At 42.8% G+C, this 20,689-nt stretch overlaps 1 protein-coding gene across 3 annotated transcripts in view; it reads right to left on the bottom strand.

The window, feature by feature from the left end:
- The window catches only part of LOC139548872 (tripartite motif-containing protein 3-like), a 50,385-nt gene that overhangs the window by 4,116 nt on the left and 25,580 nt on the right, over nucleotides 1-20,689 (bottom strand). For all 3 annotated transcript variants that reach the window (XM_071358785.1, XM_071358786.1, XM_071358787.1), the window contains 11 exons: nucleotides 8,432-8,672; nucleotides 7,760-7,911; nucleotides 6,612-6,792; nucleotides 6,009-6,179; nucleotides 4,404-4,700; nucleotides 3,939-4,203; nucleotides 3,094-3,197; nucleotides 1,183-1,350; nucleotides 787-955; nucleotides 464-523; nucleotides 118-188 (listed from right to left, as the gene is read on the bottom strand). In XM_071358785.1, the coding sequence (XP_071214886.1) occupies nucleotides 118-188; nucleotides 464-523; nucleotides 787-955; nucleotides 1,183-1,350; nucleotides 3,094-3,197; nucleotides 3,939-4,203; nucleotides 4,404-4,700; nucleotides 6,009-6,179; nucleotides 6,612-6,792; nucleotides 7,760-7,911; nucleotides 8,432-8,672 (1,879 nt within the window). The remainder of the gene's footprint in view (nucleotides 1-117; nucleotides 189-463; nucleotides 524-786; nucleotides 956-1,182; nucleotides 1,351-3,093; nucleotides 3,198-3,938; nucleotides 4,204-4,403; nucleotides 4,701-6,008; nucleotides 6,180-6,611; nucleotides 6,793-7,759; nucleotides 7,912-8,431; nucleotides 8,673-20,689) is intronic.

Genomic DNA, 20,689 nt, shown 5'->3' with positions numbered 1-20,689 from the left:
GGCATTTTAAACCTACCTGATATGACTACAGTAACACACACACACACACCACACACCACACACCACACACACACACACACACACACACACAGGGAGAAAGAGAATAGTGAGACGTACCTTCACTGAATGGTTGTGGAAGTCTGTTACCACAATCTCATTTTTGTTGTTGATCGCCACAAAGTGGGGACCTAGGGTAGGGAAGGGGAGGGAGGAAGGGAAGGGGAGGGAGGAAGGGATATAGAGAGGGAGAGGGGAAGAGACAGGGAGAGGGAAGAGAGGAGGCGGAGAGAAGATGAGTCATCAACAAAACAGTGCAGTAGAGGAAGTTCTAGACTATTTTAGGACTTTGTACACAACAGCACTGTGGAAACACTAGCCACAAAGGGAAACACCAAGCAATGTAAGACGCGGCAATGGGCAGTTGTATCATGAAGAGACTGCTATACCATACATCAATACTTACTGAACGCAGGGCCAGATTTACTCAGCTTGGGTTCCAGTGAAATGTTTGTACCACTTTTTTCTAAAAAAAGAAACAATAAAAGGTCAAAGTCAGAGATGAGATTGAAATGAGATTGAAATGAGTGACAGGTTTCTCCATGGAGCTAGTGAAGCCATATAATTGGAGGGTTATAGAAATGTAAGAGAATCACACTGACCAAAGAGATAAAAGCAGAAAGGAGAATACAATAGAACAGGAATTGTTCCAAAAATAGTGACAAACAGTGGAATAACTCCCAAAACTGCAAACCCATAGATAGATCATGCAAGGAGTTTCTCCCCTACCTGTGAACTGTCTGTCTGATGTCCCCCTGGCTCCAAACTTGGTGACCAGCTTCCCATTGGCCTGGAAGATGAACACACAGCAGGCCTTGTTGTCCACGGTGATGATGTGTCCGTTCCTGTCCACCGCCACTCCTTTAGGGCCCATCAGACGACCCGCCCCGATCTTACTCTGTCAGGGAGAGAATGGAAGGTCAGAGGGATGGAGAGGGAAAGATGTGAATTGTGATGAGTCTTATCTGACGTGCAAATCAAAGGGGCAGCTATGGGAAAGCTCAGTGCACCCGGTACGTATAGAACATACAAGGAGAGGGGATATAGTAGACTGTTTAACGTTGACGTTTCAGCTCAAGGTCTTTCTCAAGACCAGTCTCCTAGAGTGACCTGATGACCTCTCACCTTGAACTTCCCGTCGGAGGAGAAGATGCTGACCCAGCGGTTGTCGTAGTCGGCCACAATGATGTCACCGTTCATATCCACAGTGACCCCCGTGGGGCGCTGCAGTTGCCCCGGCGACCGACCCCTGACCCCAAACCTCAGCTTGAATGCCCCATCGTTGGAGAACACCTGGAGAATAATACCACAACAACACTCAAAAACAGATTTGGATTTGAAATAACCTTTTTCTTAAGGGACAATAAGGAATAGGGTGGAATTTGAGATGTGCCTTGAAATATGTGCTTGGCCTGTGATACCTTGATTGAAACTACCTCAACCTAATACCTTTTCTGCTTTGCAACAATGAATTTAGTACTCATCCCACTCTGCACGCTGTCACTATACACATGGTTACCTTTCTCTCACAGTTTGTGTGCAGTGGTGTAAAGTACTTAAGTAAAAATACTTTAAAGTACTACTCAAGTACACTGCTCAAAAAAATAAAGGGAACACTTAAACAACACAATGTAACTCCAAGTCAATCACACTTCTGTGAAATCAAACTGTCCACTTAGGAAGCAACACTGATTGACAATAAATTTCACATGCTGTTGTGCAAATGGAATAGACAAAAGGTGGAAATTATAGGCAATTAGCAAGACACCCCCAAAAAAGGAGTGATTCTGCAGGTGGTGACCACAGACCACTTCTCAGTTCCTATGCTTCCTGGCTGATGTTTTGGTCACTTTTGAATGCTGGCGGTGCTCTCACTCTAGTGGTAGCATGAGACGGAGTCTACAACCCACACAAGTGGCTCAGGTAGTGCAGTTCATCCAGGATGGCCAATCAATGCGAGCTGTGGCAAAAAGGTTTGCTGTGTCTGTCAGCGTAGTGTCCAGAGCATGGAGGCGCTACCAGGAGACAGGCCAGTACATCAGGAGACGTGGAGGAGGCCGTAGGAGGGCAACAACCCAGCAGCAGGACCGCTACCTCCACCTTTGTGCAAGAAGGTACACTGCCAGAGCCCTGCAAAATGACCTCCAGCAGGCCACAAGAGTGAATACAAGAGAATCAAGAGAACATCCCTGGCCTTCCATACGGCCTCTGATCTTGCAAACTCACGAACACAAATGCTTCATTTATAAATTATGTCTGAGTGTTGGTGTGCCCCTGGCCATCCGCAAAAAAAAAACTAAAAAAAATTGTGCCCTGGTTTACTTAATATAAGGAATTTTTAATTATTTATACCTTATCTTTTACTTTTGATACTTAAGTATATTTTAGCAATTACATTTACTTTTGATACTTACACTGCCGTTCAAAAGTTTGGGGTCAATTCGTAATTTTCTTGTTTTTGAAAGAAAAGCACATTTTTACAGAGTAGACATTGTTAGTGTTGTAAATGACTATTGTAGCTGGAAACGGCTTATTTTTTATGGAATATCTACATAGGCGTACAGAGGCCCATTATCAGCAACCATCACTCCTGTCTTCCAATGGCACGTTGTGTTAGCTAATCCAAGTTTACAATAGCAATAAAACTGGCCTTCTTTAGACTAGTTGAGTATCTGGATCATCAGCATTTGTGGGTTCGATTACAGGATCAAAATGGCCAGAAACAAAGAACTTTCTTCTGAAACTCGTCAGTCTATTCTTGTTCTGAGAAATGAAGGCTATTCCATGCGAGAAATTGCCAAGAAACTGAAGATCTTGTACAACGCTGTGTACTACACCTTCACAGAACAGCACAAACTGGCACTAATCAGAATAGAAAGAGGAGTGGGAGGCCCCGGTGCACAACTGAGCAAGAGGACAAGTACATTAGAGTATCTAGTTTGAGAAACAGACGACTCACAAGTCCTCAACTGGCAGCTTCATTAAAAAGTACCCGCAAAACACCAGTCTCAACTGGTTGTATGGTTGTAATCTCACCTGTATACACTGGTTGTTGCTGTCAGCCACTACGATGCGTCCGTTGCTGGAGGTGGAGATTCCCTGGAGGTTTGTAAACTCTGCTTTATCTCTCCCTCTGGTTCCTGTCAAATACACACATCCAGTAAGATCACTGAGTCAAACCACCACACATCCAGTAAGATCACGAAGGGCTATATAAAATAAACTTGATTGATTGATTCATTGATCACTGAGTCAAACCACCACACATCCAGTAAGAACACAGAGTCTCAGTGTTCATGTTAACAAGGGCTAAATAGCAGTCACGAGTTATCACAGAGAGACCTCAAAAGATCTTCATCAGTAAGATTGCTGAGAGCAGTGAAACACATTGTGAGTATTTTCCTACTTTTTCCACAGCATTGTCTGTACCCTGCAGCCTGCACTGAGAAAACTAAGATAACTATTATCCAACTTTATCACTATATGTGGTTGTCTTACTTCAGTCTTATTGTACCTACTTCAGTTGCATCTGCCTCTGGATACGAGCATAAAATAACAAGTCAAATGTTAATGTCTTCATCAGTAACACTGCTTAAAAAAACTATGGGAGCATTTAACCAATGTGTAGTATTTCCTTATTTTCCCCATGGCCTGTTCTGTACCATGCAGGCTTTTAAACTGATTATCAAAGACAGTAGTAGAGAAAGCTGTTTTTGAAAATGTTTTTACTTGTAATTTGCAATCGTGACTTGTGATTGTTTTAGCTACTTTAGTCATAGATAGATAATCACCTAAATGACTCAAATGTAAATATAAGCAGCTGTACCACAGAGTTAGACTAATATTAATAGGTATTACATGTCTCTCTGATCATCACCCACCGACTCTGTAGATGAGTTCATCCTCGATGGGGTTCTCCTTCTTCTTGGTGGTGCTGTACATACTGGAGGGTCTCCTCACAGCCTTCTGTCTGATGTGGCCCCCCGTCCCACTAGGACTCTTCACCCTCCTCTTCACATCGTCTGGAGACTGCAGGACGTCCGAGGGCTTGACCGCACGCAGCCGGAACGGACTGCCCCTGACCGGCTGGTCGTACAGGAGGAGAGAGAAGGAGAACTCCCCCTCAGAGCGCATGGTATAGCCCACCTGCAGAATATTTTGGAACAGACCCTTATCAGGCACCTCCAGGGGAATAAAGTCTTAGACAGACAGTACAGCTGCATACAAAATAAACACTGTACATTAAACACTTGACAATACATACATTGGATAGATTACATACATTAGATTACACAACACATATATTGCAAGTTACGATGTCATATATAAAGTACAGTTATCCTCACCTCATACGTCCCATTCTTATTATCCACCACCTCTGTCTCCGTGGTTACCGCCCCGTCCACCGACATAATCTCGGCCCGCAGCGCCGCGTTGCCCGTCTTCACCAGCTCGCTGTCCTTGTCCTTGGTCGTCACTGTGACAGTGGTGTGTTGGCCAACCAGTGTGTGGCGTAGTCCTTCTCCCGTGGCGACGGAGGTGTGGCCAATGGCTCCCGTTGTGATGAGCACGCCCAGGTTCTGGATAGAACGACGTAGACCCTCTGTCTCCACCTGGCAGTCAAGATGGCCGTTCTCATGGGGCTGGGAGGGGGAAAGGGTAGGTTTGTTAAGTTTATCAAATCAAACTTTATTTGCCACATGTGCCGAATACAACAAGTGTAGACTTTACCGTGAAATGCTTACTTACAAGCCCTTAACCAACAGTGCAGTTCAAGAAGAAGAAAATATTTACAAAGTAGACATAAATAAAAAGTAACACAATAACAATAATGAGGCTATATACAGGGGGCACCGGTACCAAGTCAGTGTGCATGTGTACAGGCTAGTTGAGGTATTCTGTACATGTAGGTGGGGGTGAAGTGACTATGCATAGGTGACAAACAAGCAGCGAGTAGCAGCAGTGTATAAAAGAGGGGGGGTCAATGTAAATTGTCCTGTGGCGATTTTTATGAATTGTTCAGCAGTCTAATGGCTTGGGGTTAAAGCTTTTGAGGAGGCTTTTGGTCCTAGACTTGGCGCTCCGGTACCGCTTGCCGTGCGGTAGCAGAGAAAACAGTCTATAACTTGGGTGACTGTCGTCTCTGACAATTTTATGGGCTTTCCTCTGACACCACCTATTATAGGCCCTGCATTCACACTACCCTCTGTAGCGCCTTACGGTCAGATGTTGGGCAGTTTCCGTACCAGGTGATGCAACCGGTCAGGATGCTCTCGATTGTGCAGCTGTAGAACCTTTTGAGGATCTGGGGACCCATGCCAAATCTTTTCAGTCTCCTGAGGGGGAAAAGGTTTTGTCGTGCCCTCTTCACGACTGTCTTGGTATGTTTGGACCATGATAGTTTGTTGGTGATGTGGACACCAAGGAACTTGAAACTCTCGACCCGCTCCACTACAGCCCGTCGATGTTAATGGGGGCCTGTTCGGCCCTCCTTTTCCTGTAGTCCATGATCAGCTCTTTTGTTTTGCTCACATTGAGGGAGAGGTTTTTGTCCTGGCACCACACTGCCAGGTCTCTGATCTCCTCCCTATAGGCCGTCTCATGGTTGTTGGTGATAAGGCTTACCACTGTTGTGTCATCAGCAAACTAAATGATGGTGTTGGAGTCGTGTTTGGCCACGCAGTCATGGGTGAACAGGGAATACAGGAGGGGACTAAGTACACACCCCTGAGGGGTCCCAGTGTTAAGGATCAGCGTGGCAGACATGTTGTTGCCTACTCTTACCACCTGGGGGCGGCCCGTCAGCATCCTTATGGCTTTGTCCCGAATAGCAACCTATTCTCTATATACTGTAGTGCACTTTTGACCAGGGCCCATTGGGAACGTAGCCTTTATCATCATTGTATATGTATATATGTGAAACGAACAAACGAACGAATGTGTCCACCAACCTGTTCTGGGTAGGTGTGTCGAGCCAGGGCGCTGACCCTCTCCCCCATCTGTTTCTGGACCAGCAGAACCTCTGTAGCACTGCCATGGCTCAGAGCCTGCTCCGTAAAACTACTGCAGCTCTGGATGTTGTCCTTACCCTGCAGGAGAGAAGAGAGCTGGACCTGGAGCACCTACAGACAGAGAGAAGAGGAGGGATGTTAAGAGAGGTAGGAGAGGGAGGAGAGGGAGGGATAGTCAGTTAGGGAGGAGAGGAGAGAGAAATAGTTGGAGGGAGGAGGGGGATAGTAAGAGTCAGGGAGGAGAGGAGGGAGGGATAGTCAGTTAGGGAGGAGAGGAGAGAGAGAATGGTAGGTAGTTAGTCAGAAACAGAGTGAAGAGAGGGAGAAAAAGAGGTAAGACCGAGAGAGAAAGAGTCGAGAGAGATAGTCATCCACAGAAGTAAGAGAGAGGTAGTTCTTCATAGACCATCACTGTGTCCCAAATGACCCCCTATATAGTGCCCTACTTTTGACCAGAGCCTTATGGGCCCTGGTCATAAATAGTGCATTGAATAGGATATAGGGTGCCATTTGGGAGAGCAGATCTAATCCTGTTGCAGGTACCTTCTGCTTGGTGCAGCAGATGTTCTCCAGGTCAGTGATGAGGGTGGTCTTCCTGAGGTGTAGCGCCCTCTCTAGCTCCTCAAAGGTACTGCTGATCTCTGTCACCGCCTCGTTCTTCCTGTCAGTCAGCTGCTTGGAGATCTCCCCTACCAGCTCTATAGCAGCCCTCAGCTGGGGCAGCCTGGGACAGGAAGAGGAAACAGTATATTGTCACTACCTCACACAGTCCAAGTCTAACCAACGAGCATGTACAGAGGAACTGACTAAATGTGTGTGCAATTTCTATCGATCTTCATGAGAAGCTGAAACCAGAGACTGGAAAACTGCACTCCGGTCATTTATCATTGCACTTACCAAGACTTATCCAGTGTGTACACGGTCAATGTACTCAGAATAGGGCTTTAACGATCCTAATACCGTCCCTCATTACAGACAGAGCAGTATAGACCGTCCCTCATTACAGACAGAACAGTATAGACCGTCCCTCATTACAGACAGAACAGTATAGACCGTCCCTCATTACAGACAGAATAGTATAGACCGTCCCTCATTACAGACAGAACAGTATAGACCGTCCCTCATTACAGACAGAACAGTATAGACCGTCCCTCATTACAGACAGAACAGTATAGACCGTCCCTCATTACAGACAGAACAGTATAGACCGTCCCTCATTACAGACAGAACAGTATAGACCGTCCCTCATTACAGACAGAACAGTATAGACCGTCCCTCATTACAGACAGAATAGTATAGATTGTCCCTCATTACAGGCAGAGCAGTCTAGACCGTCCCTCATTACAGGCAGAACAGTATAGACCGTCCCTCATTACAGACAGAACAGTATAGACCGTCCCTCATTACAGACAGAATAGTATAGATTGTCCCTCATTACAGGCAGAGCAGTCTAGACCGTCCCTCATTACAGGCAGAGCAGTCTAGACCGTCCCTCATTACAGGCAGAGCAGTCTAGACCGTCCCTCATTACAGACAGAACAGTATAGACCGTCCCTCATTACAGACAGAACAGTATAGACCGTCCCTCATTACAGACAGAATAGTATAGATTGTCCCTCATTACAGGCAGAATAGTATAGATTGTCCCTCATTACAGGCAGAGCAGTCTAGACCGGTTTACCATCCAGTACCTGTTGCGTATGGCATCCAGCTGGGTCTTAAGGGCTGCTTTCTGTTGCTCCAAGACATCTCTCAGAGGGACAGTCACATGTTCCCTGTGCTCTCCCTCAGTACACTCCAGACACATGGCAGTCTCACACGACTCACAGTAGAACTCCATCACCTACAGGGGGCGCATGGGAGCAACACACAGCACAGCTCAACACACATGATGACTCACCATAGACCAGGCAGGTTCATACAGTGACAAGGTCAAACATGGATATCTTTACTCAATGTTTAGGGGCTTGTAAATGTCGTGAATCCACACTCCTGAACAATACTCTCACTTCAATAGAAAACTGTCAAGGTCGGCCCTCAGTCCTTTTTCCTTCAAGTCAGATGTGATTTAGCTAGTCCATGGTACATATCCACAAAGCGACTCAAAGTAGGAGTGATGATCTAGGATCCGTTTAGCCTTTTAGATCATAATGAATGAGATTATATGGACAGATCCTAGATCAGTACTCTTACTCATCCCGGATCTAAAATCAGTTGTGTTCACTATCAGTCAGTGACACCAATGTATCATCAATTAGATGCCAGACTGAAGCCTACCTTTCCCTCTTTGTTGGGGCAGGAGAGTTGCAGCAGAGGGGCAGTAGAGGGGTAGATGGGGCAGTAGAGGGATAATAGAAGCCTACCTTGCCCTCGTGGTTGGGGCAGGAGAGCGGCTGGCAGGCGGCAGCAGCACTGACTGACTCCAGCACACTGCAGGCCTCTGGAGGAGAACACTCTGGGTCCCTCTGCAGCACCTCCATCAGGTTGGTTATGAAGAAGTTGTTCTGCAGCGCGGCCACGCCCTTCTCTGGCAGGATGGACGTCTGACGACACACTGGACACGATAGTGTCAGAGACTGAGGGGGGATGTAGTTCTGTAGGCATCTGGAAAAGACAGGAGAGAACAACAGGGATGGCTTGTTATAAATCATGTCAAGTTGATGGTTATGGTTCATCACATTACACTTTCAACAATTGGTGCCAATACAAAGAGTCAAGTCAAGGATCTACAACAGTGCAGCCTACTACAGGCAGTGCATGCAATATGTCTGCTCAGTAGGCCAGTAGCCTCTCCTGAAGATGATGTGAACAGAACAGACAGGGCAGAGGACAGTGCAGAGGACAGTGCAGACGTCAGCGAGCTGTGTCAGGCAATATGGAGAGCGCAGAGCTCGCTCAGGCAGATTAGGGCATTCCTGTCAAGTGAGGGTAGCAGGGGTGGAAAGACCTGCGCGCTGGCAGCATCACTGTGGACTGTGCCACCTCCTCTGTGTTCTCCCTTCTCTCTACTCTCTTCCTCCATATCTCTCTGTCTCTCCAGGTGAAGAGGGGCGTGTGGCCCCTCCTCCCCCTGTGAATGTCTGGTGGGATGGGTGAAACAGCAGTACACATATTTGACTCTCATGGCTTTATGCTGTAACACATATTTGACTCTCTCATGACTTTATGCTGTAACACATATTTGACTCTCTCATGACTTTATGCTATAACACATATTTGACTCTCTCATGACTTTATGCTGTAACACATATTTGACTCTCTCATGACTTTATGCTGTAACACATATTTGACTCTCTCATGACTTTATGCTGTAACACATATTTGACTCTCTCATGGCTTTATGCTGTAACACATATTTGACTCTCGTGGCTTTATGCTGTAACACATATTTGACTCTCTCATGGCTTTATGCTGTAACACATATTTGACTCTCTCATGACTTTATGCTGTAACACATATTTGACTCTCTCATGACTTTATGCTGTAACACATATTTGACTCTCTCATGACTTTATGCTATAACACATATTTGACTCTCTCATGACTTTATGCTGTAACACATATTTGACTCTCATGGCTTTATGCTGTAACACATATTTGACTCTCTCATGGCTTTATGCTGTAACACATATTTGACTCTCTCATGGCTTTATGCTGTAACACATATTTGACTCTCTCATGACTTTATGCTGTAACACATATTTGACTCTCTCATGACTTTATGCTGTAACACATATTTTGACTCTCTCATGACTTTATGCTGTAACACATATTTGACTCTCTCATGGCTTTATGCTGTAACACATATTTGACTCTCTCATGACTTTATGCTGTAACACATATTTGACTCTCTCATGGCTTTATGCTGTAACACATTTGACTCTCTCATGACTTTATGCTGTAACACATATTTGACTCTCTCATGGCTTTATGCTGTAACACATATTTGACTCTCTCATGGCTTTATGCTGTAACACATATTTGACTCTCTCATGACTTTATGCTGTAACACATATTTGACTCTCTCATGGCTTTATGCTGTAACACATTTGACTCTCTCATGACTTTATGCTGTAACACATATTTGACTCTCTCATGGCTTTATGCTGTAACACATATTTGACTCTCTCATGACGTTATGCTGTAACACATATTTGACTCTCTCATGACTTTATGCTGTAACACATATTTGACTCTCTCATGGCTTTATGCTGTAACACATATTTGACTCTCTCATGACTTTATGCTGTAACACATATTTGACACTCTCATGACTTTATGCTGTAACATATTTGACTCTCTCATGGCTTTATGCTGTAAGAATTCTCTCTCTCTCAAACCATTACATTGTGCCCTGACCTAATTCAACATCTCATTATTGCAGGGCAGGAATTACATTTTCCTTCTTAGATTAAAATAAGTGACAAATACTGTGCATCTGGTAAAGTAGTTTTGCAAAGACCATAAATTAGAGTTAATTTCAGAACCCAGCAGAACCTTGGGGTTGTGCCAGTAGTTAGGGTTAGGGAGAGGTCGGGAAAGAGTTCGGAAGGGTGAAAATTACTTCTTACTAGGGATGACCCCACTTAGCCAACTGGTCGATTGTTTGGTCGATAGGCTTTTTTCGACTGAGATTTGTTTAGTCGAGCAGTAGCAAAAATAAATGTATATTTAAGCAATAAGGCCAGAGGAGGTATAGTATATGTATGTATCACAAACCCCCGAGGAGCCTTATTGCCATAATAAACTGGTTACATTATAAACTGGTTACAGTGAAACTAAATGTTTGTCATACCCGTGAAATACGGGTATACCACAGCTGTCAGCCAATCAGAATTCAAGGCTCAAACCACCCAGTTTATATATATATATATATATATATATATACAGTGGGGAGAACAAGTATTTGATACACTGCCGATTTTGCAGGTTTTCCTACTTACAAAGCATGTAGAGGTCTGTAATTTTTTATCATAGGTACACTTCAACTGTAAGAGACGGAATCTAAAACAAAAATCCAGAAAATCACATTGTATGATTTTTAAGTAATTAATTTGCATTTTATTGCATGACATAAGTATTTGATCACCTACCAACCAGTAAGAATTCCGGCTCTCACAGACCTGTTAGTTTTTCTTTAAGAAGCCCTCCTGTTCTTCACTCATTACCTGTATTAACTGCACCTGTTTGAACTTGTTACCTGTATAAAAGACACCTGTCCACACACTCAATCAAACAGACTCCAACCTCTCCACAATGGCCAAGACCAGAGAGCTGTGTAAGGACATCAGGGATAAAATTGTAGACCTGCACAAGGCTGGGATGGGCTACAGGACAATAGGCAAGCAGCTTGGTGAGAAGGCAACAACTGTTGGCGCAATTATTAGAAAATGGAAGAAGTTCAAGATGACGGTCAATCACCCTCGGTCTGGGGCTCCATGCAAGATCTCACCTCGTGGGGCATCAATGATCATGAGGAAGGTGAGGGATCAGCCCAGAACTACACGGCAGGACCTGGTCAATAACCTGAAGAGAGCTGGGACCACAGTCTCAAAGAAAACCATTAGTAACACACCATGCCGTCATGGATTAAAATCCTGCAGCGCACGCAAGATCCCCCTGCTCAAGCCAGCGCATGTCCAGGCCCGTCTGAAGTTTGCCAATGACCATCTGGATGATCCAGAGGAGGAATGGGAGAAGGTCATGTGGTCTGATGAGACAAAAATAGAGCTTTTTGGTCTAAACTCCACTCGCCGTGTTTGGAGGAAGAAGAAGGATGAGTACAACCCCAAGAACAGCATCCCAACCGTGAAGCATGGAGGTGGAAACATCATTCTTTGGGGATGCTTTTCTGCAAAGGGGACAGGACGACTGCACCGTATTGAGGGGAGGATGGATGGGGCCATGTATCGCGAGATCTTGGCCAACAACCTCCTTCCCTCAGTAAGAGCATTGAAGATGGGTCGTGGCTGGTTCTTCCAGCATGACAACGACCCAAAACACAAAGCCAGGGCAACTAAGGAGTGGCTCCGTAAGAAGCATCTCAAGGTCCTGGAGTGGCCTAGCCAGTCTCCAGACCTGAACCCAATAGAAAATCTTTGGAGGGAGCTGAAAGTCCGTATTGCCCAGCGACAGCCCCGAAACCTGAAGGATCTGGAGAAGGTCTGTATGGAGGAGTGGGCCAAAATCCCTGCTGCAGTGTGTGCAAACCTGGTCAAGAACTACAGGAAACGTATGATCTCTGTAATTGCAAACAAAGGATTCTGTACCAAATATTAAAGTTCTGCTTTTCTGATGTATCAAATACTTATGTCATGCAATAAAATGCAAATAATTTACTTAAAAATCATACAATGTGATTTTCTGGATTTTTGTTTTAGATTCCGTCTCTCACAGTTGAAGTGTACCTATGATAAAAATTACAGACCTCTACATGCTTTGTAAGTAGGAAAACTTGCAAAATCGGCAGTGTATCAAATACTTGTTCTCCCCACTGTATATATAAATAAACACATACATATATACAAGACACCTGTCTGAGTGGACTAATCCATTGTGGAGGCCACTCTACGACATGTGCTACAGAAATTGTATATGTGTAATGGGATTCGTCCTCCTCATCTGACGAGGAGTAAGGTCGGACCAATGCGCAGCGTGGTAAGTGTCCATTATATTTAATAATACTGAGCACGACAACAATACAAAAATAACAAAGTGAATAGATAAGAAAACCGAAACAGTTCCATGTGGAACACACAAACACGGAAGACAACCACCCACAAAACACAACAGAAAACAGGCTACCTAAATATGGTTCCCAATCAGAGACAATGACTAACATGAACCATATCAGGCCAAATGAAAAACACAACATAGAAACACAAAACATAGATAACCCACCCAACTCACGCCCTGACCATACTAAAACAAAGAAAATACAGAGTAACTAAGGTCAGAATGTGACAATATGGTTATATTACATAAGAACGATAGTGTAACACTAATAAACATAATATTATTTTATAACAAATGCGCTTTCTTGGTGTTGAGAACAATGCGGTGGAGGCAGCAGCAGAATGAGGAGATGAGAAAACAGCACTTGCCTTACTGTCGAAAAAAAGTGAGGAGGAACATAATTAGGTCTATAATTAATAGCCTAACTGTTAAATGTGCCTGGTTTTATGAATCATCCATATATATCTCCAGAAATAAGACAGATCCTGCTTCTGTTGCCTGTTTGAGTTAATAGCCTACTGATTCCGTGAGCACCAAGCCCCACGCAAAGACATGTCAAGTAAACGATTTCACAAATTTGGCTGTTTTAATAACAGTCCTTTTTCTTGATCTCCTTCTTAATGTTATTATTACTATTATTATTATGACCATCATTATAATAAGTAATGTCATTATAATAAGTAGGCTTAGTATAGCATCCTTCTATAACTACCATTGAGCTGTAGGCCTAAGAGTACATCCTATTTAGTATTAATACAGTAACTTACTTAGGCCTATATTTCAATACTTATACAGGCTACTGTATCAATCAATCATTCATTCATTCATGTCATCACATAGCATAAGAGTCATTCATGATTTGAAATGCAATCAAGCATTTTAGTTTTAAAATAATTTAATGCGAGCCTTGAATAATAAAAGCTCAAACAATAAAAAAAAAAGTTCCATTTTGGAAATTGCATTCACGAATGAATGCGACTGTTTTTAGTCTTTGCTGTAATAAAGTCTTAATAAAAAAACATTACAACAAAGTCTCTGGTACACTTATCATGTATTTAGTGTTGTTTACATTGTTCCAACGCAGCACTTTCTCCTTACCTTATTTTTCTTGATCCTTATTTTTCTTAATTTTGGAATATATAATGATCTGATACACATTCAGATGTCACAAATCAGCACTGCAGAGCTCCCCCTGTACTATGCCGTGCCTTGATTGTGTTACTGTTGATGATATCTGGAAATGTGCATGTACACCCTGGCCCATATACTGTTGCTAGCCCCAATTCTGAATTGTGCTCTGATATCTGCTTCACTGATTTCTGTTCTCGTAAAAGCCTGGGTTTTATGCACGTTAACACTAAAAGCTTATTACCTAAAATGGTTCAATTGAAAGTGTGGGTTCACAGCTCCAAACCAGATGTGTTGGTCATTACTGAGACGTGGTTAAGAAAGAGTGTTTTGAATACTGATGTTAACCTTTCTGGTTTTAACCTTTTTCGGCAAGACAGATCCTCCAAAGGTGTGGCAATCTTGTGCAATCTTTACCAAGGATCACCTTCAGTGCTCGGTTGTCTCCACCAAGTCTGTCCCCAAACAATTTCATTTGCTGGTTTTAAGCATTAAACGTTCAAATAGCTCTGTGTTGACTGTTGCTGGATGCTATCGTCCTCCATCAGCACCGGCCTGTACCCTACCTGCCCTAAACTCTCTCCTGGCCCCTTACACTAAGTCTGAATTTGTCCTGCTAGGTGACCCAAACTGGGACATGCTTAAACCACCTGACCAAGTCCTGAAACAATGGGACTCCCTCAATTTCTCTCAGATTATTACGAATGGGGCGGCAGGTAGCCTAGTGGTTAGAGCTTTGGGCCAGTAACCGAAAGGTTGCTAGATCGAATCTGTAACGGTTTTCCTCCTCGTCTGAAGAGGAGTAAGAGATGTCGTACGTGTCCATATTTAATTTAATAACTGAACACAAAGAATACAAAAATAACAACGTGAATGATACAAAACGAAAACGAAACAGTCCCGTATGGTGAAAACACAGACACAGGAAACAACCACCCACAAAACACAAAGGAAAACAGGCTACCTAAATATGGCTCCCAATCAGAGACAACGACTGACACCTGCCTCTGATTGGGAACCATACTAGGCCAAACACATAGAAATATAACCATAGAACAAAACATAGAAAAACAACATAGAATGCCCACCCCAACTCACGCCCTGACCAAACTAAAATAAAGACATAAACAAAGGAGTTCAGAACGTGACAGAATCCCCGAGCTGACAAGGTACAAATCTGTTGTTCTGCCCCCGAACAAGGCAGTTAACCCACTGTTCCTAGGCTGTCATTGTAACTAAGAATTTGTTCTTAACTGAGTTAAGTTTAACGTGCCTAGTTAAATAAAGGTAAAAAAAAAATATAATAATAATAAATCCCACAAGGTATGTCTCCAAACACCCAGAAAAGGCTACTCTTCTCAATGTTATCCTAACAAATAATCCTGATAGGTATCAGTCTGGTGTTTCTGTAATGACCTTAGCGATCACTGTTTTACAGCCTGTGAAACGGCCTGTGTGAAATGGCTGCTCAGTTAAACGACCTGTCCTGATTTGTCATAGACGCTTGCTAAAAAAAACTTTAATGAGCAAGCCTTCCTTCATGAACTGTAAATTGGTATAGATTCAGCTTGATTCCCTCTGTCGAAGACGCTTGGACCTTCTTTTTTGATATTTTCAGTGGTATTGTTAAGAACAAATTCTTATTTACAATGGCGGCCTACCAAAAGGCCTCCTGCAGGGACGGAGGCCTGAGATAAAAATTAAATACAATATAAATATATATAAATCACACGTCACAACGAGACAACACAACACTATATAAAGAGTGACCTAAGACAAGAACATAGCAAGGCAGCAACACATGACAACACAGCATGGTAGCAACACAACATAACAACAACATGGTAGCAACACAACATGGTAGCAGCACAAAAGATGTTACAAACATTATTGGGCACAGACAACAGCACAAAAGGGCAAGAAGGTAGACCCAATAATACATCACACAAAGCAGCCACAACTGTCAGTAAGAGTGTCCATGATTGTCATTGAATGAAGAGATTGAGATAAAAGTGTCCAGTTTGAGTGTTTGTTGCAGCTCGTTCCAGTCGCTAGCTGCAGCGAACTGAAAAGACGAGCGATCCAGGGATGTGTGTGCTTCGGGGACCTTTAACAGAATGTGACTGGTAGAATGGGTGTTGTGTGTGGAGGATGAGGGCTTCAATAGATATCTCAGATAGGGGTGAGTGAGGCCTAAGAGGGTTTTTATAAATAAGCATCAACCAGGGGGTCTTACGACGGGTATACAGAGATGACCATTTTACAGAGGAGTATAGAGTGCAGTGATGTGTTCTATAAGGAGCGTTGGTGGCAAATCTGATGGCCGAATGGTAAAGACCATCTAGCCGCTCGAGAGCGCCCTTATCCGCCGATCTATAAATTATGTCTCCGTTATCTAGCATTGGTAGGATGGTCATCTGAATCAGGGTTAGTTTGGCAGCTGGGGTGAAACAGGAGCGATTACGATAGAGGAAACCAAGTCTAGATTTAACTTTAGCCTGCAGCTTTGATATGTGCTGAGAGAAGGACAGTGCACTGTCTAGTCATACTCCAAAGTACTTGTATGAGGTGACTACCTCAAGCTCTAAACCCTCAGAGGTAGTAATCACACCTGTGGGAGGAGGGGCATTCTTCTTACCAAACCACATGACCTTTGTTTTGGAGGTGTTCAGAACAAGGTTAAGGGCAGAGAAAGCTTGTTGGACACAAAGAAAGCTTTGTTGTAGAGCATTTAACACAGAATCCAGGGAGGGGCCAGCTGAGTATGAGACTGTATCATCTGCCTATAAATGGATAAATCTGCCTATCCTACTGCCTGAGCTATGTTGTTGATGTAAATTGAAAAAGCGCGTGGGGCCTAGGATCAAGCCTTGGGGTACTCCCTTGGTGACAGGCAGTGGCTGAGACAGCAGATTTTCTGACTTTATACACTGCACTCTTTGAGAGAGGTAGTTAGCAAACCAGCCCAAAGACCCCACAGAGGCAACAATACTCCTTAGCCGGCCCACAAGAATGGAATGGTCTACCGTATCAAAAGGTTTGGCCAAGTCAATAAAAATAGCAGCACAATATTGCTTAGAATCAAGGGCAATGGTGACATCATTGAGGACCTTTAAGGTTGCAGTGACACATCCATAACCTGAGCGGAAACCAGATTGCATACCCGAGAGAATACTATAGACATCAAGAAAGCCAGTCAGTTGATTATTGACAAGTTTTATCAACACTTTTGATAAACAGGGCAAAATAGAAATAGGCCTATAACAGTTAGGATCAACTTGATCTCCCCCTTTAAATAAAGGACGAACTGTGGCGGCCTTCCAAGCAATGGGAACCTCCCCAGAGAGGAGAGACCGACTTGGCGATTATAGGGGCATCAACCTTAGAGAAGAAATGGTCTAAACCATCTGACCCAGATGTTTTTGGGGGTCAAGTTTAAGGAGCTCCTTTAGCACCTCGGACTCAGTGACTGCCTGCAGGGAGAAACTTTGTAGCGTGGCAGGGGAAAAAGGGGGAGAAGCATCGGGGATAGTCGCATTAGAAGGGGTGGGAGATGAGGAAATGTTGGATGGGCAAGGAGGCATGGCTGAGTCATACAGGAATCCTGACTTAATAGCATGGTATTCATTCACTGTAATAGCTACTGTAAATTGGACAGTGTTGTTAGATTAACAAGAATTTAAGCTTTCTGCCAATATCAGATATGTCTATGTCCTGGGAAATGTTCTTATTACTTACAACCTCATGCTAGTCGTATTAGCCTACGTTAGCTCAACCGTCCCGTGGACGGGACATCGAGCCCAGTTCAATAAAAAAATTCTAAATGTACACAACTAGTCAAATGTATTCCACACATCTGACTTCCCCTTTACCTCATGAGCAACCAGTAGCCTAAACATTACCCCGTTTCGAGTTTATTTGTCACGTCCTCAGCATCCATTCTGCTGTAACGGTGCTCCCAGTTTGTTATAACCAATTCATTGATGTGATTATGATATGCTATAGGTCAGGCCTTATTGGTCACATGCATGGGATGCATACATGTGTCACATAAAGAGAGCAAGGGTTGAGGGAACAGGGGATGTTTTTCCTAAACCAATGCGGGATTTCAGTAACGTAACTTTTCAGTTAGAACTGGCTGTAATTAAGTTGCAGCTTCAGCAACACGGACAGCGCGATAAACACTGTGGTGGTCGCTGCAGCAAGGAGGAGAGAGAGAGACAACGGGTGCTAGTCACACAGTCACTGTCTGTCTATTTTTTAACACAGTGCATGCAGCAAGTCTGAGGCAGGCCCAGCGCAATCAAATCAACTGCTGGTCGGACTCCCTCTAGTCATTTGTGTCTTAATTATTTAACTTGTTATGGCTGCAGGGGGCGTATTGAAAAACTGGAAAATATGTGCAAATTTTCAAACGGCCTCTTAATCAACTTTTGCTCTTACAATATGCATATTATTATTACTATTGGATAGAAAACAGTCTCTAGTTTCTAAAACCGTTTTAATTATTTCTCTAAGTGGAACAGAACAATTTTTACAGCCCACAGGCTTTTCAAGCCCTTGTCTATAAAAGGGCATGTCACTTAGGACTGTAGAAACACGTCATACGCCTTCCTCTGGGTGTCATGCGGAAGTGAGAGAAGAAATCGCTTGATTATCTCGGTCAGGGATTGTATACAACCTCTTGGAGTGAGAAGTGCGCACTTAATTTTTTTTGGAAGGCGTGAAGTTGGATCTGGAGTAGCCTCCTGGAAAACCGTCGTTATAGGTGAATATGATCTCTGGCTTCGATTTTATTTGATACATGTCACAATATCATCCTAAAGTATGTTTTTTCAATATACTTTAATTATATTATTGAAATTTATTCTGGACTTTAGAGGTGATGCGTCGCAAGAATTGGTTCAAGAACGAGAGGTTAGCAACGCACGGCCAGTGTGCTTGCTAATTCTGAGGGATGGATCCAAATAAAGTCGGTTCTGAACAAAGGACCCCTTGGAGAACATTCTGATGGAAGATCAACAAAGATAAGGACCCAATTTGGGATGCTATTTCATATATATCTGTCGAACTGTGCTATGCTACCGTTTGCCTTGAGCCAATGCTGTTGTGATGTTAGCTATTGTAGTAAGCTAATATGACGATATATTGTGTTTGCTGTAAAACACTTAAAAAATCGGAAATATTGTCTATATTCACAAGATATTTGTCTTTCATTAGCTATCCACCATATATTGTTCTGAAATGTTTTATGATGTGTAATTAGTAGTTGACGTTGGTGTCTGTATTTTCTCTGGCTACTCCCGTGCGATTTCTGACTGTAGCTATGATGGTAGCAGTAATGTAAAACTGATTTATAGCTAAAATATGCAATTTTTTTGAACAAAACATAGATTTATTGTGTAACATGTTATAGGACTGTCATCTGAGGTAGTTTTTTCTAGGTTATTTAGGTTGGTTCTAGGTTAGTTAGGTTGGCTTGTGCATGCTACTTGCATCCTACTTGTGCTGTGAAAAATGTCTGTCCTCTTTTTTATTTGGTGGTGAGCTAACATAAATATATGTGGTGTTTTCTCTGTAAAACATTTAAAAAATCGGACATGTTGGCTGGATTGACAAGATGTTTATCTTTCAAATGCTGTATTGGACTTGTTAACCTTTCACGAGTCACAAACCCGGATCCGGGATCCCCCCCATCACAAAAGCTGACTAGCATAGCCTAGCCTAAAGTTACAGGGATATCATAAAATAAAATGTTCATGAAATATCAAGTCCAAGACACCAAATGAAAGATACAGATCTTGTGATTCAAGCCATCATCTCTGATTTTTTAAATGTTTTACAGGGAAGACACAATATGTAAATCTATTAGCTAACCACGTTAGCAAAAGACACCACTTTTTTTAATCCACCATTTTTTTTACTGCATCAGTAGCTATCACAAATTCGACCAAATAAAGATATAAATAGCCACTAACCAAGAAACAATTCTCATCAGATGACAGTCTGATAACATATTTATTGTATAGCATAGGTTTTGTTAGAAAAATGTGCATATTTCAGGTATAATCATAGTTTACAATTGCAGCCCCCATTACAACTATCACTAAAATGACTAGAATAACTACAGAGACCATCGTGTATTAGCTAATTACTCATCATAAAACATTTCTTAAAAATACACAGCGTACAGCAGATGAAAGACACAGATCATGTGAATATAGCCAATATGTCAGATTTTCTAAGTGTTTTACAGCGAAAACACAATATAGCGTTATCTTAGCTTACTACAAGTCAGTCAAACAGTAGCATTGATTCATGCCAAAAATAGCAATAACGTTATAAACCACCAAACGCTATTAATTTTTTCACTAACCTTCTCAGAATTCTTCAGATGACAGTCCTGTAACATCATATTACACAATGCATATAGTTTGTTCGAAAATGTGCATATTTAGCCGCACAATTCGTGGTTACACAACGTGTTTAGTGGGCAAAAAATCAAGCAATCTGTCCGGCGCCATTTTGGAAAGGCACCTAATCTTATCGAAAACTATTCATAAACTTGACTAAAAAAATACAGGTTGGACAGCATTTGAAAGAGAAATTAGTTCTTAATGCAATCGCTGAATTACATTTTTAAAATTAACCTTACTGCGCAATACTGGGTACAATACAGGGTGCGATAGCGCAACGCTACATGGAAAATAATGGCGTCTAATACATTTTTCTTTTTCAACAGAACAACGTTTTATCAG

Source organism: Salvelinus alpinus, chromosome 22 (genome assembly GCF_045679555.1).
Source record: "Salvelinus alpinus chromosome 22, SLU_Salpinus.1, whole genome shotgun sequence".
Classification (NCBI taxonomy): Eukaryota; Metazoa; Chordata; class Actinopteri; order Salmoniformes; family Salmonidae; genus Salvelinus; species Salvelinus alpinus.
The sequence above is the reverse complement of the archived record's forward strand: the minus strand, read 5'-3'. Positions and strand labels throughout refer to the sequence as shown.